General features: G+C 32.5%; 1 protein-coding gene across 4 annotated transcripts in view; it reads right to left on the bottom strand.

Annotated features, from left to right (window-relative positions):
- LOC126886780 (uncharacterized) overlaps nt 1-14,994 on the bottom strand; it is a 172,012-nt gene that overhangs the window by 38,713 nt on the left and 118,305 nt on the right. For all 4 annotated transcript variants that reach the window (XM_050653814.1, XM_050653813.1, XM_050653815.1 and 1 more), the window contains exon 3: nt 7,909-8,048. In XM_050653814.1, the coding sequence (XP_050509771.1) occupies nt 7,909-8,048 (140 nt within the window). The remainder of the gene's footprint in view (nt 1-7,908; nt 8,049-14,994) is intronic.

The raw sequence follows: 14,994 nt of genomic DNA, 5'->3' as shown, positions 1-14,994 counted from the left end.
GATTATAGTTCTAGAAGTCAATGGAAATTGAATGGACTGTTTAACAACAACTGCATTGTTAATTGAAAATTTACGGTCACTATAATAACCACAATAATTATGATACATAAGAATATATATAATTTTTGTATAAATAGATACTGTACCTATCTAAGGTACTTTACAGAATTCAAATTGCACTATTTAGGCAGCCTCAGGAATATTTTAAATTTATAAACAATTTTTTGGCTTATAAACAAATAGAATATCTCGGGAAATATTAAATTAAATTAAATCTTGAAAACGCCATTGGAAAAATGGGGCAGGACGCTTCATTTAAAAGAAAAAACGTTTACTTCTGATGAATGGCTCCTGAGATACAACCGGTCAAATTTGACCGGCATTTACGGCAAATATATAAACAATAGCATCATAATTTTCCAACCGTCACCTTTTTTTTATCCTCTTTCTCCACACCGATTTTCGTATCTTTAAAATACTCATTACATATACAGTGGAACCCCGATAAGTCGGCCCCCGATAACCCGGAAGTCCGGCTAACCCGGACCGATTTTCATCAGATAACCATTTTGATTTTCAATATTTTGTATTTTGACAAGGACCCGATTTGGGCGTCGAAACGTTAATAAAATTATTTTTCAATTTAATTGTGGCTTCCCATCAAAATAGTTAATTATCAGACAAACCTTTCCACAATAAAAATGTACGTAATATAATATTTGAGAGATAATGTGTATGTGTGTAATTTGAACTATACAATAGTAAAAATGACTCATAGCACACGCTGCAGAAACAACAGGCACCTGTCTGTAGTACCTATACCTTTTTATTTCAAACTGTCTTAGCATTGTTTAGGAAAGACTATTTAAAAAATTGTTTTATGAACAATGGTCTTTAGTTTTCACTGTTCTTAAATAACATAACATCCTTGTGACTGTATTGTGTGTCTTGTATTGTTCGCTTCAGTTTGCTTAAGTTTGTATTTGATGTTTTTTTTAGTAATTTTGATGTGTAGGTACTGTGCATATTTATAAATATATTTCATGTTACAGTGGAACCTCGATAACTCGGATTAATCGGGACCGCGACCGATCCGGGTTATCGAAAATCCGAGATAGCCGGAGAATATGGTAAAAATTAATAAAATACGGTATACTTACAGATAAACTCCGTTAGAATTGAAATAACATGAAATCTATTTATAAATATGCACAGTACCTACTCATTAAAATTACTAAAAAAGACACCAAACCCAAACGTAAGCAAATGGAAGCGAACAATACAAGACACACAATACTAAAGACCATTGTTTATAAAATAATCTTTTAAATAGTCTTTCCTAAACAATGCTGACAGTTTGAAATAAAAAGGAATATATAGTACAGACAGGTGGCTGCTGTTTCTGCGGCATGTGCTATGAGTCATTTTTAATATCGTATAGTTCAAATTACACACATACACATTATCTCTCAAATATTATATTACATACATTTTTATTGTTGAAAGTTTTGCCTGATAATTAACTATTTTGATTGGAAATAAGCCACAATTAAATTGAAAAATACAAAATATTGAAAATCAAAATGTTTATCTGATGAAAATCGGTCCGGGCTAGCCGGACTTCCGGGTTATCGGGGGCCGAATTATCGGGGTTCCACTGTATTTCAATTCTAAAGGAGTTTATCTGTAAGTATACTGTATTTTATTAATTTTTACCATATTCTCCGGCTATCTTGGATTTTCGATAACCCGGATCGACCGCGGTCCCGATTAATCCGAGTTATTGAGGTTCCACTGTATTATTATAATAAACACTCTCGATATTACGAGTGAAAATTGACGAAAATAGCAAAATTCCAATCAAAAATTAGGTTACAGAAAATGTTATCTCAAAGTTCAAAAACGGTATACGAAAAAAATGCATTTTCTCGGCTTCCCATGGAGCAATTATTATCATTCTTTTTTTGTTCCCAAGTAACTCGAGTAGAGCCATCTAACTAACGTATTATTAAATGTCAAACTTGCTTTAGTTTTGTTATAATAGATTAATTTATTTATAAGAAAAGAAAACCACATATTTTTTCCAGTGCTAGACTTTTTTTAGATAAACTTACTACAAGTGTACCTTTTAACGTTAAAAACACAAATATTCTCATTTGAAAGCTGTATAATTATTTAAACGATCTTTATTACAAATTAAAAATTTTTGTTATAATAAATAAATAAAATTATTATAACAAACAAAAGCATCTTTGACATTTAATAATGCGTTAGTTAGATGGCTCTACTCGAGTTACTTGGGAACAAAAAAAGAATGAAGAAAATTTCTCCATGAAAACCGAGAAAATGCATTTTTTAACATATACCGATTTTGAACTTTGAGATAACATTTTCTCCAACTTAATTTTTGATTGGAATTTTGCTATTTTTGGTCATTTTCACTCGTAATATCGATAGTTTTTATTATAATAATATGCGTTATGAGTATTTTACAGATATGAAATTTGGAGTGGAGAAAATTAGAGTGGACCGAAATAAAAAGGTGACGGTTCGAAAATTATGATTCTATTGTTTATATCTTTGCCGTAAATGCCGGTCAACTTTGACCGCTTGTATCTCAGGAACCACTTAGCACAATTAAAAGTTTTTTCTTTTAAAAGAAGCGTCCTGTCGCTTTTGTTCTAATTCCGTTTTCATGATTTAATTTAATTTAATATTTCTCGAGATATTATATTTGTTTATAAGCAAAAAAATTATTTACAATTTTAAAATATTCCTGAAGCCGCTTTCACAGTCCAATTTCAATTCTGTAAAGTACATTAAATAGGTACAGTGACTTTTTATACAAAAATCATAGTTATTCTTATGTATCATAATTATTGTGGTTATTATAGCGACCGTAACTTTTTAATTAACAATTCAATTGTTACTAAACTGTTTATTCAATTTCTATCGGCTTCTGGAATTATAATCTCTTCGAAAAGAGCTTTTACATTACCCAGTTATTTAATTATTGATAAACAGTTACTTATCTAAAATTTTAGTTGAAAATAGGTAAAAGATTTTATTGGAAAAACCCGCATTTTTCGGGGAAAATTTTCGTCGAAGTAAATCGGGAAAACACGTCTCCATGCAGAATTTAATTACGGTGAATTTTTACTTGGGTATTTTTGGTGTAAAGTTAAAATATTTGGAGATATACATAGAGCAAAAATTGAAAAAAAAACACGATTTTCGGGCGCCATTTTGTTTATAAAAAAAAGTAGCACACTATCTGCGGACTTTGCATACCTATATTATTAATACCTATATACAATCATAAGATTCGATTCCAGCAATAAAATTGCTGGTAAATAACTTTTCCCAAAAATATCCTATTCTCCGATAATCTGCCCAGATTATACTGCATTATATTAATTGTGTTTTTATGCATAGGCCTTCAACGCCTGTTGAGCTGTGTTAAGAGGAAACCGTAGCGAGCATCAGGTAGCGAAAACGCGTTCCAAGATTGCGGCTGTAATTTTGAATATTTTTTCGAGGTATTTGGTACACGTATTCGTAATATAATAAAGAATGGCGGCACAGAGCCCAGTTTGAAAAATATATTAATATGTGGAAATTACTCTGTAATTAAGTACAATATTAAAAAGACGAGCCTGTACCGTCATTAAGAAGAAGAAAAAAATACACTTTCTTCAAATAAACTTTTTTATTTGATGCCTAGATTTTGTGTCATTTTGGAACTAATAAATTTTTTTATTTCATTAGTAGTTCCAAAATGACCCAAAATCTAGGCATGGGATAAAAAAGTTTATTTGAAGAAAGTGTATTTTTTTGTTCTTCTTAATGGCGGTATTGGCTCGTTTTTTTAATATTGTATTTAATTACAGAGTAATTTCCACATTTTAATATATTTTTCAAATTGGGCTCTGTACTGCCATTCTTTATTATATTACGAATACGTGTGCCAAATATCTCGAAAAAATATTCAAAATTACAGCCGCAATCTTGGAACGCGTTTTTGCTACCTGTTGATCGCTACTGTTTCCTCTTAATAAAAAAATTTGTAATAGCAGAAGCCCAATTTTAACAATTATTTAATTAATTCTATATCAAAATACCAATTTACAAGAACTTAATACACAAATGTTTGATTACTATTTTGTCAAGTTCTTTGCGATGATTTTGGTTAAGCATCTCTACAACGAGTTTCTGATGTGGTGTTCGTCGGCGAAGACACCTGCAACCCACAATCAATATTCAAAGCGACACTTCGGTTTTTCGAACAAGGCAAATGGATGAAGGAGGTTTAGAATATGGAGTTTTCCTGTCGTCGGGGATTTTCCAAAGTTGATAAGGTCGATCGCGGACTCGCAGCTTTTAACTGTGTCTCTGGATGTGTGTGTGTCGGTGGCAAATATGTAAATACTTGCTATTGTTGCTGTATTGGCTGAATGGTAAACATATTTGCAAATAAAATTCGCGCTGAAAAAAAGTCCCACGGGTATTCATAAGATATAACACTCGGAGATGGCAAATAATGGCATCCTGATCCACTTATATACATAAATATATACAGAGTGGATGAAAAAGTATTCCAACTTTCAAGATTTGATGGTCGTCAGTACTTCTCGGTTCTTCCCCATTCTTCTAAGGACCTCCTCATTTGTGACCAGATCAGTCCATGGGATTTTAAGAATTCTCCGATATAGCCACATCTCAAATGCTTCCAATTTTCGCCACATATCCTCGTTCAAGGTCCATGATTCAACACCATAAAAAAGGACAGAGAAGAAGTAACATCTCAACATTCTTACTTTTATACCAAGAGAAAGGTTGTGGCTCTTGAAAAACGAGCCCATACGATTGAAGATTGATCTAGCTTTTCTGATGCGCGCTCTTATCTCTTTGGTTGTGGGTCCATTCTTCATTTATTAGGATGCCGAGGTAGTTGTAGTGCCTCACTCTCTCTACAGGGGTTTGGTTGATATATAGTTGACCTTCTGTTATATTTTTCTTGCTGACGATCAAAAGCTTTGTTTTCTTTATGTTTATATTGAGTCCATATTGTTGACTATAATACGTGATTTTGTTCATGAGGACTTTTAGGTCTTCTAGGTTGTCCGCAAATACTATGGTGTCATCTGCATACCTGATGTTATTTAGCCGGTACCCGTTTAGTAGAATACCTTTTTCAGTTTCGTGCAAAGCTTCGATAAATATTCTTTCAGAATAAAGATTGAAAATTAGGGGGGACAAAATGCAGCCCTGCCTCACTCCACGCATGATTTTCACATATTCGGTGTGTTTACCGTCATCTTTGAGATTTGCAGTCTGATACCAGTAAAGTTTTCTAATTATTTTCAGATCTTGGTTGTTAATTCCTGATTCATTTAGTATTTGCATCATCTTGGCGTGTTGTACTCGATCAAGCGCCTTCTCGTAATCAACCAGACATGCGTATACGTCGCAATTGACGTATCTGCATCTCTGGAATAAGAATTATATTGATAACAAAGCCTCTCACGTACCAACAGCATTTATGAACCCGAACTTGTTGAGCGAAATTGACTTTCACATACATAGCTTGTAAATTCTCGTATGGATTACCTTTACGAACAATTTTAGGAGAGGACTCATCAAGCTTATCGTACGGTATTCTTCGCATTTTTTGGCTACTGGTTTTTTTGGAAATGCAATAAACTCAGACTTCAGCCATTCTGTTGGTATTTCTCCAGAGTTGTATATGTTGCTGACTATCTTTGTGATTATTTCTATTGATTCGTTGTCCATCAGCCATCAGTTTAAGTAGTTCTGCTTGTATATTTTCGGGACCTATTGCTTTGCCATCCTTCAGCTCTGTTATGGCAGAATAAACTTCCTGCTGTAATATTCTTGGTCCATCATTTACCTCTTCTTTTAACTCAAAGATGTAACCTCTTTGGTCTTCAAATAGTGTTTCTAGATATTCTTTCCACGTTCTAATTTTACTCTGTTTGTCTAAGATAATGTTTCTATCAGAATCAGTTAGATTTCCTCTCGGTCTCCGTCTTAGTCCACCTGTGAGTTCTTTAACTTTCCTATGTACTATTGTGTTTTCAATTTATCAATCAAAAGGAAAAATAAAAATTAAATTAAATTTTTTTAAAATAACGCGGGCACATAAATTTTATACACCCTGTATATTGATCTGTAAATATTTATTAGAATTTAGTTTGGATGTAAGTGGACTTCTTTTTTTAATGAGCTTTCCGATGAACCATTAAAGACTTTTGTGAATAATTAAAGTGAAAAGGACGATGTATTGAGGTTTAAAATGGAAAAAGATTGTTTATTACGGGAACTATAGAATCCACAGGTAGAGGTAATTATCATTTTCTAGAAAAATGGTTTAAAAGAAAGTTTGGAATTTTAATATCTTTGTTTCACCCCGAGTAAATGTTGTAGAGTTCCCCGAAAGTAATTAGGATGGTCGGAATAATTTTGAAAATGACTGTTTGTTTGTCGAATGGAAAAGAGAAATGTTTCTGAGTCTTGGCAATTTGGAAGGGGAAAAGTGGTTTGAATGATTGAGGGAGTTTGAAAAAGAGGGCAGTATGTTATTGGCATCGCTGAGGAGCAGTTCGACGTTTTCGTGGATAGATAGTTAGCAAGTACAGGTGGCTGTTTGATAGTGGAGAATAGTGCTGAAAAGTGGAACGAGAGACAGATCAAATTGAGACGAAATACCTCTTTGATTCTGTATTATTGTGAGAAGGAGAGCAGAGAATTTTTGGAGTTTTGTTTTGAATCGAGTACTGGTCAAAAGAGGCCTGGCTTGTTGGAGAATTGGTGCTGGTATGCTGATAGTTTTGAAGCTGGAGAACGGAGAGGGCTTTGATGAGTAGCCTTTAACATAGTCAACGAGGGAGAGCTGTTTTGGGTCACGAGAAGACATCAGAGTGAGTGAAGCAAAAGGTCAGTCAACTTATGTGAAAGATATTTTTATGTTCGGAAACTAAAATTTTGAGTAAAAAGCATATGATTTAAAATTTCAATATTTCAAAAAGTAAATAGGAAGTATAGCTAATCTTGCGAATACATAAATTGGTTTTGTTTATTTTGTTTTACCAAAGTCATCGGGAACAAACCGATAAATTGTTTTTTTTTTAACTAGAATAAATTTAAGTGGTAAAAATTTCATTCGGACATCTGTGTCCACAGGTTTAAGATTTGATAGATTTTTAGAGTATTGGTTTTGATAAATGAAAGACAATTCTCTATGTTTACTTTATATTTTTGCTTTATTTCTTTTTCCTATTTTATCCCGATTAGGATCAACTAAGAGATACTGAAACCACGAGAGAAGATAAGTATAACGTAAGATAATTTGGACATTTTTTAATATTATAAAAAGTCACCCTGAGATTTTTTTATTCATTTTTTATATATGATTTGCGACAATTAAATAATTAATCAAATAAATAATAATTAATATAAAATTAATAAGAAGCAGATCATAACAGTACATTGTGACTATCGTACTTTGACTGTAGAGTCTTAATTTCTTGGAATCTCTCCATTTCTTCTTCTTCTTCTTTCGCTTCTCTAATTTTCCTTGTTATTGATATATTGATTGTTTTATATGTGTCGGAGTCATTATTGGCATTTCTTCTTTCGTCCATTAGTTTCAGGATCGTATCTGTCATCCATGATTTCTTCTTGGTTAATTTATCTACCTTTAAGTGTTTATCCTTTACACTTTGAACTATTTCGGTCATCTGTTTAATCATTTGATCATTTCCAGACCAGTATGTAGGTACCTAAAATTGCTGTATGTGCTGATATAGGAAAACCTGCTTCATATTTCTATTGCTATACAATCTAATAGTTTTACTGAACGTATTGCTATAAAATCGTAGTACTTACCACTTTCGTTCCCAAATTCCGGACACTACAAGGAAGAAGCAGCGTCTGACCTGCCGTTGCATGGATCTCCCTTGAATATAAGTCGTCAAATGCAGGAGATATAAGATAGTTGGTATTATTGTTGGCTTCCCAGTGGTATTCTGAAACAAAGGGTAGTAGCTTAGTACCACATTACTTTACAAATAGGTTGGCTTAAATTTAAATAATGGGAATGTATAAAGCTTGAAGAATTTTTCCAACAGTTGTTCTCAATACAGATTTTGAATACCTGTTTGAAAATAATCGCTAATCGTTTTGGATGCAAAGTAATTAGGAAAGCAACAGTTAAGAATTTCACATTACGCCACCCAAGATTAGTTGGATTAGTTAAGACTTATTTTGCATGTATGTTTTGTACTCCTGAGCCACCATTTGGCTTTCACACTCTAAGTAACATCAACCCTTTGCTCAAATCCAAAAGTGACGTAGAGTGTAAGACTAAATTAAAATTTTCAAGCAAATCTATCATGAAGAGAAAATAATCATCATTCAGTCTTCGCTTGTCCACTGCTGGACATAGGTCTCCCTCATAATTTTTCATCTATTTCGTTCTTGTGCCTCTTGCAAAGACAACGTTTCAGATCATCAGGCCAACGTGTTGGTGGCCGACTTCTGCTTTGGTAGGCATCATCCCTTCCAGTATCCGCTTTTCCCATCTGTTATTTGTCATTCGAGCCACGTGAACTGCCCAGTTCCATGTCAGTGTTGCTATTCTCTCTAGCGCATGATCCACTCCTGATCTTTGCCGTAGCTGGCGGTTTGAGATATTGTCTCGTAGTGAATCGCCCAACATATCACGATATATCGCCCTTTAAGACACACTGTCCTTTTGAAATGTTCTCCTTGTCATGGTCAACGTTTTCGCTCCATAAGTGATGACTCTCACAACACGAAAATATGGTTAAGCTTGCCGAAGGCTGCTCAAATCATTCTTATACGAAGGAGAAGCTCAATGGTTTGGTTATCTTTTCCTTTGCTAATCTCATGACCTAGGTATTTATAGGCCACTACCTGGTTTTTGGATCTTGTTCCTATGCATATAATCTTCGCTGACTACACAATTTGTCATCATTTGGGTTTTTGATATATTTATTTTTGATACCCCTTCTAGCGAGGAAAGGTAGAGCTGATTTGAAAGTTATTTGGCCTCATCTATTATATCAACTATTAACCCGCCGTTACACGCGCTATGAGGGAATCCCTCACCATATTTGTTTATAACCAATGAAATTGTGTAAACTAATACGACAACCTTAAGCACCCAGGAATGCCTTTAGCATGGTTCATGAGAGGGTATGAAAAAGTTATAGAATATATCAGGCGGTCAGTGTGCTGTGTGATAGTTGAAAGAAAAGATATCACTCTTCAAGTGAGGGAATTCCTCACTGCGCGTGCAATCACAGTGAAATCACGTTTCTATGATCTCAAAGAAACTTTGCAGGTTTTTATTTAATATTTAGGTAGGTTTAATTAAAATATTATTGTTTGAATTAGGTTAGGCACAGTGGCACACCGAGGGGGGGGTTTGGGGGTTAAAATCCCACCCAGAGCATATAGAAATATATATAAAAGAAAGTAGGAAAATGTAACTTGTCTTTCACAAATAATACAAAAAAACTTTCGGTGACCAAGCAAACCCCCCTTCCCCCCGGAGGAAAATTCTAGGCGCGCCACTGGTTAAGAACCCATTTTTAAATGTACCTATTCTAATTGGGAAATAAGCCACAATTTAACTTGAAAAATTGATTTTATTGACGTTTCGAATTCCACCTCGGACGTCGTTATCAAAATACAAAATATTAATAGTTAATTACATAAATGCCACAAAGAAATAGCTTCAGAACAGTTGTTAACTTTAATTTGTATTTTTAGTTAAATGAATTCGCGTAAAGAACGTTAATTTCTTCAGTGGCCTGCTGAAATTGAAAATTAAGAAAACTTGCTTTTGATTTATATTATTTTTACTTTTGTTTTGTTAAATTAATAAAAAAAAATTGGTTTACGAGACTTTCTATAATATGTGAGTACAAACCATTTTATATTTATACATGTTGACATTCATTCTTCCTCGAAATAAGTCGAATTTATGTAGGTGAGGGCGACGCTCATACGCGTGCAACCACGTCACAATAGAAGACGCGTGTAATGGCGGGTTAATACAATATCATCTGCAAACCTCAGATGACTAAGTTTTTCTCCGTTTATAGGGTCTTTTAGTTTTTCATTTTTACACATTTTCCAAAAGCGTAGTGAACAATTTCGGCGATATGGTATCCCCTGACGTACTCCATGTTGTATCGGGAATTTCTGTATTTGACGATCACCCACTCTAAAACTGGCTGTTGTGTTTTGGTATATGTTTCAAAGGTCTTGTCACAGTCCAAAAATATTAAATCTAGTGGTTTATTATATTCAGCATATTTTTTGTAAGATTTTTATTACCAGTAACGACGAGTGATGAGTAAATCACCACACGGTTGAAAATTTGGTAGTAACGTTTGTTGAATTTTGGTTATTTAGTTATTGATTATTTTGTCCACGGAGGATGCCTAGTTTGTATGTTTGGATGTATATTATGCTTTTTGTGTGAGTTAGTGAGAGAAGATTTTTTTTGTAGAGTTTTTTTTGTTTTTGAATGCCTTGGTAGCAAAACAACAACGTTCATTCTTTTTCAATACAGATTTTTAAGAAGGCACTCGAAGCCTGGCCGGCGATTTGGATTCCCAGTTTTTAATTCCCAGATTTAATTGAAAATGGTAGTTTTTCGATCCTTTGATGGGATGTGCTGGGAATTCTTTTGTTAAGGTTTCTGTTGGTGTGCTGGAAATTTGGGGCACTTGAAAATTTGTTTTGGAAAAACTTATAAGGTTAATTTGATATTTGTTAATGGCTAGGCTGAGAGTTGTTTAATGGACCCTTTTGCATGTTAAAGGTAAGCTGATATCATTTTTGGTCAGTTTATTGGTTTTGAGTTTTAAGAGGCTGGTTCAGTTATTTTTATTTTTTTTTTCTTTTGCTAGGGTGTTCCGGTAGTACAATAATAGGGAACTTGCACAATTTTTTTTATTACATAATAATGTTCAGTTTTGTTTAAAAATGAGATTTCCAAAATTTCACGCTTCAAAAACTCGTAATAACTTAGAAATACGTATTTAAAGTCTTCAGCGGTATAAAATAGTTCAAACGACCCGTGACGTCACATAGTTTTACATTAGTTATTATTATGGTTATATTTCGCTGTGTCTAGGTACACGCTAACGTGTATGCAAATAAAAAAGTTAGGTATGTACACGCGAATTAAACTTCATCAAGCCAGTGACATTATTATTTAGCGTGCGCAGTGACTGTATATTTTGGTACATGCTATTTTGATATGTTTAGCGTGTGTTTGATAGAAAAATATTTGTTAAAGGAAGGGAAGCAAAACTATTCAGATGTTTCAAACTTAATTGTAATAAATCAATGTATATATTAAAGTATATATTTAGGTTAGCAAAATAGATATATGTATTTAGTTGACATAACACGTAAAAAATATTGTTAAAATAATTTTTATACGTAAGTTAATTATTATAATCAACTATTCTAAATGGGAAATAAGCCACAATTTAACTAAAAAAATGATTTTATTAACGTTTCGACGTCCAAATCGGATGTCATTGTCAAAATACAAAAATTAGTCAGATTAAATAAATTATTAGAAAAAATTTTTACTAAGCAACACCATTTTTGTTGAATTTAATAATATTTTGTATTTTGAGAACGACGTCCCATTTAGACGTCGAAACGTTAATAAAATCATTTTTTGGTTAAATTTTGGCTTAGTTCCCATTTAGAATAGTTGATTACAAAAATGCCACAAGGATAATAGCTTCAGAACAAGTTAATTATTATTGTGAAAGCTTTAGGTCTTCTTTTTATTTTAATCTTTTACGGTAATACATACTATTTCATTTATAACTAAAAAAAATATATAATAATTTATAGTCTCCTATCTTTTTCGTACTGTTTTAAAATGTTCTTAAACTCATTAAAAGAACTAAATAATTGTCCACACTCCGTAGTTAATTTAAAAACAAACACTAAACAAATAAAAAAAATAAGAAATCACTGACACTCTAACGTTTTTATTTGCGTACACGGTAACGTATACCTAGACACAACCTTATATTTAGGTATATTCTTCTTCTCCTTCTTCAGTTTATTGACCTCCACCTACTTGGGTATTTGGCAAGCTCATCGTCGTGGAATAAGTCAAAAATATTTATATTCTAATGACATTTACCGTATGTCATTGTAATAATATATACCAGTTTGTTAAAATTGTAGTTTTATACTGTTTTTGAAGGAAAGGAACGAAGGTTTACTATTGAAAATAAAACCATTTTGTAAAAGTACAAATTTTCTATGAATAGGTCAAACGATCAAAAACACTTGTAACGTCACATAAATGTATTTTCTACTGACGTTTATAACGTCTAATTTAAAATTCTGTTTACTTTATTGGAAAAATGTAAATGTAAAACCAAGTGACGTCACGATGCGTTTTGGACCACCTGTTTGAATTTGAATTTTTAATCGTCTTTAGGGGCCAAACGAAAGACAAACAAAACTTTTTTATCTTTGATATATGTTTTAAATTATGTTCTGTTGTGATTTATAACATTTTTTTCGAATTTAAAAATTTATGCAAGTTCCCTATTGTATGTGTTTATCGATCCTGGGGCTTTGAAGAAGTTGTAATATAAGTACATTAATTTAGCAGTTTTATATTTGACGTTTAACCATTTGATATTTTGACAAAATTTAAGGAAGATTGCAGTGTGTTTATCCAGGCAAATAGTTTGTTATTGAAGAAAAAAGGCGGTAACAGATTTTATTTTTTTATGGGACAAAAACAAGAAGAAAAAAGGTACAATTTAGGTTGGGTTAAATGGGTCTAAAAAGGGGACTAAAATAAAAAAATTTTATATTTATGTGAAGGAAACAGCTGGTTCGGGTTTATTTTTTTTAACTAATTACCAACAAGGTACAATTTAGGTTGGGTTAAATGGGTCTAAAAAGGGGACTAAAATAACAAATTTTTATATTTATGTGAAGGAAACAGCTGGTTTTGGTTTATTTTTTTTAATTAATTACCTATTTTGTTCTTATAAACTGTTGAAATTAAAACTTTGTATTGAAAGGGACTTAAATTTATGTTGAAATTACATTATCTATAGTTTTCTAGTGTTTTATTTGAACTGTCATGTCTCAAGTTCTAAATCAAACGAACTAATTAAAAAAATAATTCTAATTGAGAAATAGCTGTGGTAATATTACCACTGACGATGAATTACACGCGAAAATGGTCACTTAGATACTTACGGCAGTCAATGGGAGCAAGAATAGGATATTACCTCCGAATTCTATCCTACTGCATTGATTTTAATGAAAATTTGGGCCTAGCCTCTACTAATCTCCTAATTCAAAGTCTACCCTATGCCGATGTGTTCTTTTATCTTCGGGGTAGTTCCCACCCCTTCTTACAGATAGAAAATTTTTTGGTTAAAATTACCACGGAATTCGCTAGATAACCTAATTCTAAGCAAAAACTGTCCTATTTTTTTTTTAAACTCAATACTTTTTGAGATATTCGTCGTTGAAAATTGGCCATTTTCATTGAAACATTCGGTTTGGCCTTTTCGAACGGTTTTTTGCAAATACCTTAAAAATTATGCATCTAACTAGAAGAAATATATTAAACAATTTTGTAGGCTATAAAAAACAAAGAGACACTTGCCTTCATAAATCTTCTAGTTATAATACAAAAAAAGATATGGTAGGTGAAAATATTTTGTTTTTTGGTACATTCCCAAATTGGTGTATTCAACTTGAAATAACAGAGAAACGGTCGATTTTATGTGTATAATGCTACTAATACCTTTTGTAATGCTTGAAAATACCTTTAAAATGAGCTATATTAAAGGTCCATTACATTAAAACTAAGCGAGATGTGCTGCAAACAAAATTGATAACTAATGTATTTTAAGAAAAGATAAGAAATAATTTTCACCCCCATCCACCAAAATGTAAATGCATCGTTTTCCTACAACAATCCCTTTTATTATAGTGTTATTTCTATGTTCAAAAAGTTGGACGGGTTTAAAATGAATGGTTTTTGAAAAAAAAAAGATCAAATTATAGAGCGCATTTTTAAATTTTCTTAAAAATCTTCCTTTTTCTCCATGTAACTTGAAAATAGAAGGAACAATAATGAAAGATATAGAGAGAAGACAACTGATCTGGTATGGACACGTAAACAGAATGAATGACGAGAGACTTCCAAAACAATGTCTGGAATGGCAACCTCCTGAACATCGGAAGCGAGGGAGACCGAAAGTTAATTGGACCACCGGCATCCGGAAAGCGATGAGCGCGCGAGACCTCAGGGATGACCTGTGGCAAAATAGGAAGGAATGGAATTTGGGAATCGGACAACGCCGCAAGACGTTCTAAACCGATCATATATATATAACTTGAAAATGATAAGAGATACAGTAATGAAAATAAAAAGGAAATTTTTATCTGAAAAATCCCTACATTTTTGTGTGGCATCTTCTTTTCGTATCTCTTATCTTTTTCGAGTTAGATGGAGGAAAAGGAAGATTTTTAAGAAAATTTAAAAATGCGCTCTATAATTTGATCTTATTTTTTCAAAAACCATTCATTTGAATACAGTCCAACTTTTTGAACATAGAAATAACACTGTGTTAATAATTATTAAATTATTGTAGAACGAAAACGATGTATTTAAATTCTGATCAATGAGGGGTTAAATATACTTCTCATTTCTTCCTAAAATGCATTAGTCATCAACTTTTTTTGCAGAATATCTCGCTTATTTTAAAGGTAATCGACATTTAGTATTGCTCATTTTAAAGGTCTTTTCAAGCACTACAAAAGTTATTAGTATCAATATACACCTAAACTCGACAGTTTCTCTGTTATTTCAGGTTGAATACACCGACTTGAGCATGCAGCAAAGAAACAAACTCTTCTTACCTA

Source organism: Diabrotica virgifera, chromosome 6, assembly GCF_917563875.1.
Source record: "Diabrotica virgifera virgifera chromosome 6, PGI_DIABVI_V3a".
Taxonomy (NCBI): Eukaryota; Metazoa; Arthropoda; class Insecta; order Coleoptera; family Chrysomelidae; genus Diabrotica; species Diabrotica virgifera.
The sequence above is the reverse complement of the archived record's forward strand: the minus strand, read 5'-3'. Positions and strand labels throughout refer to the sequence as shown.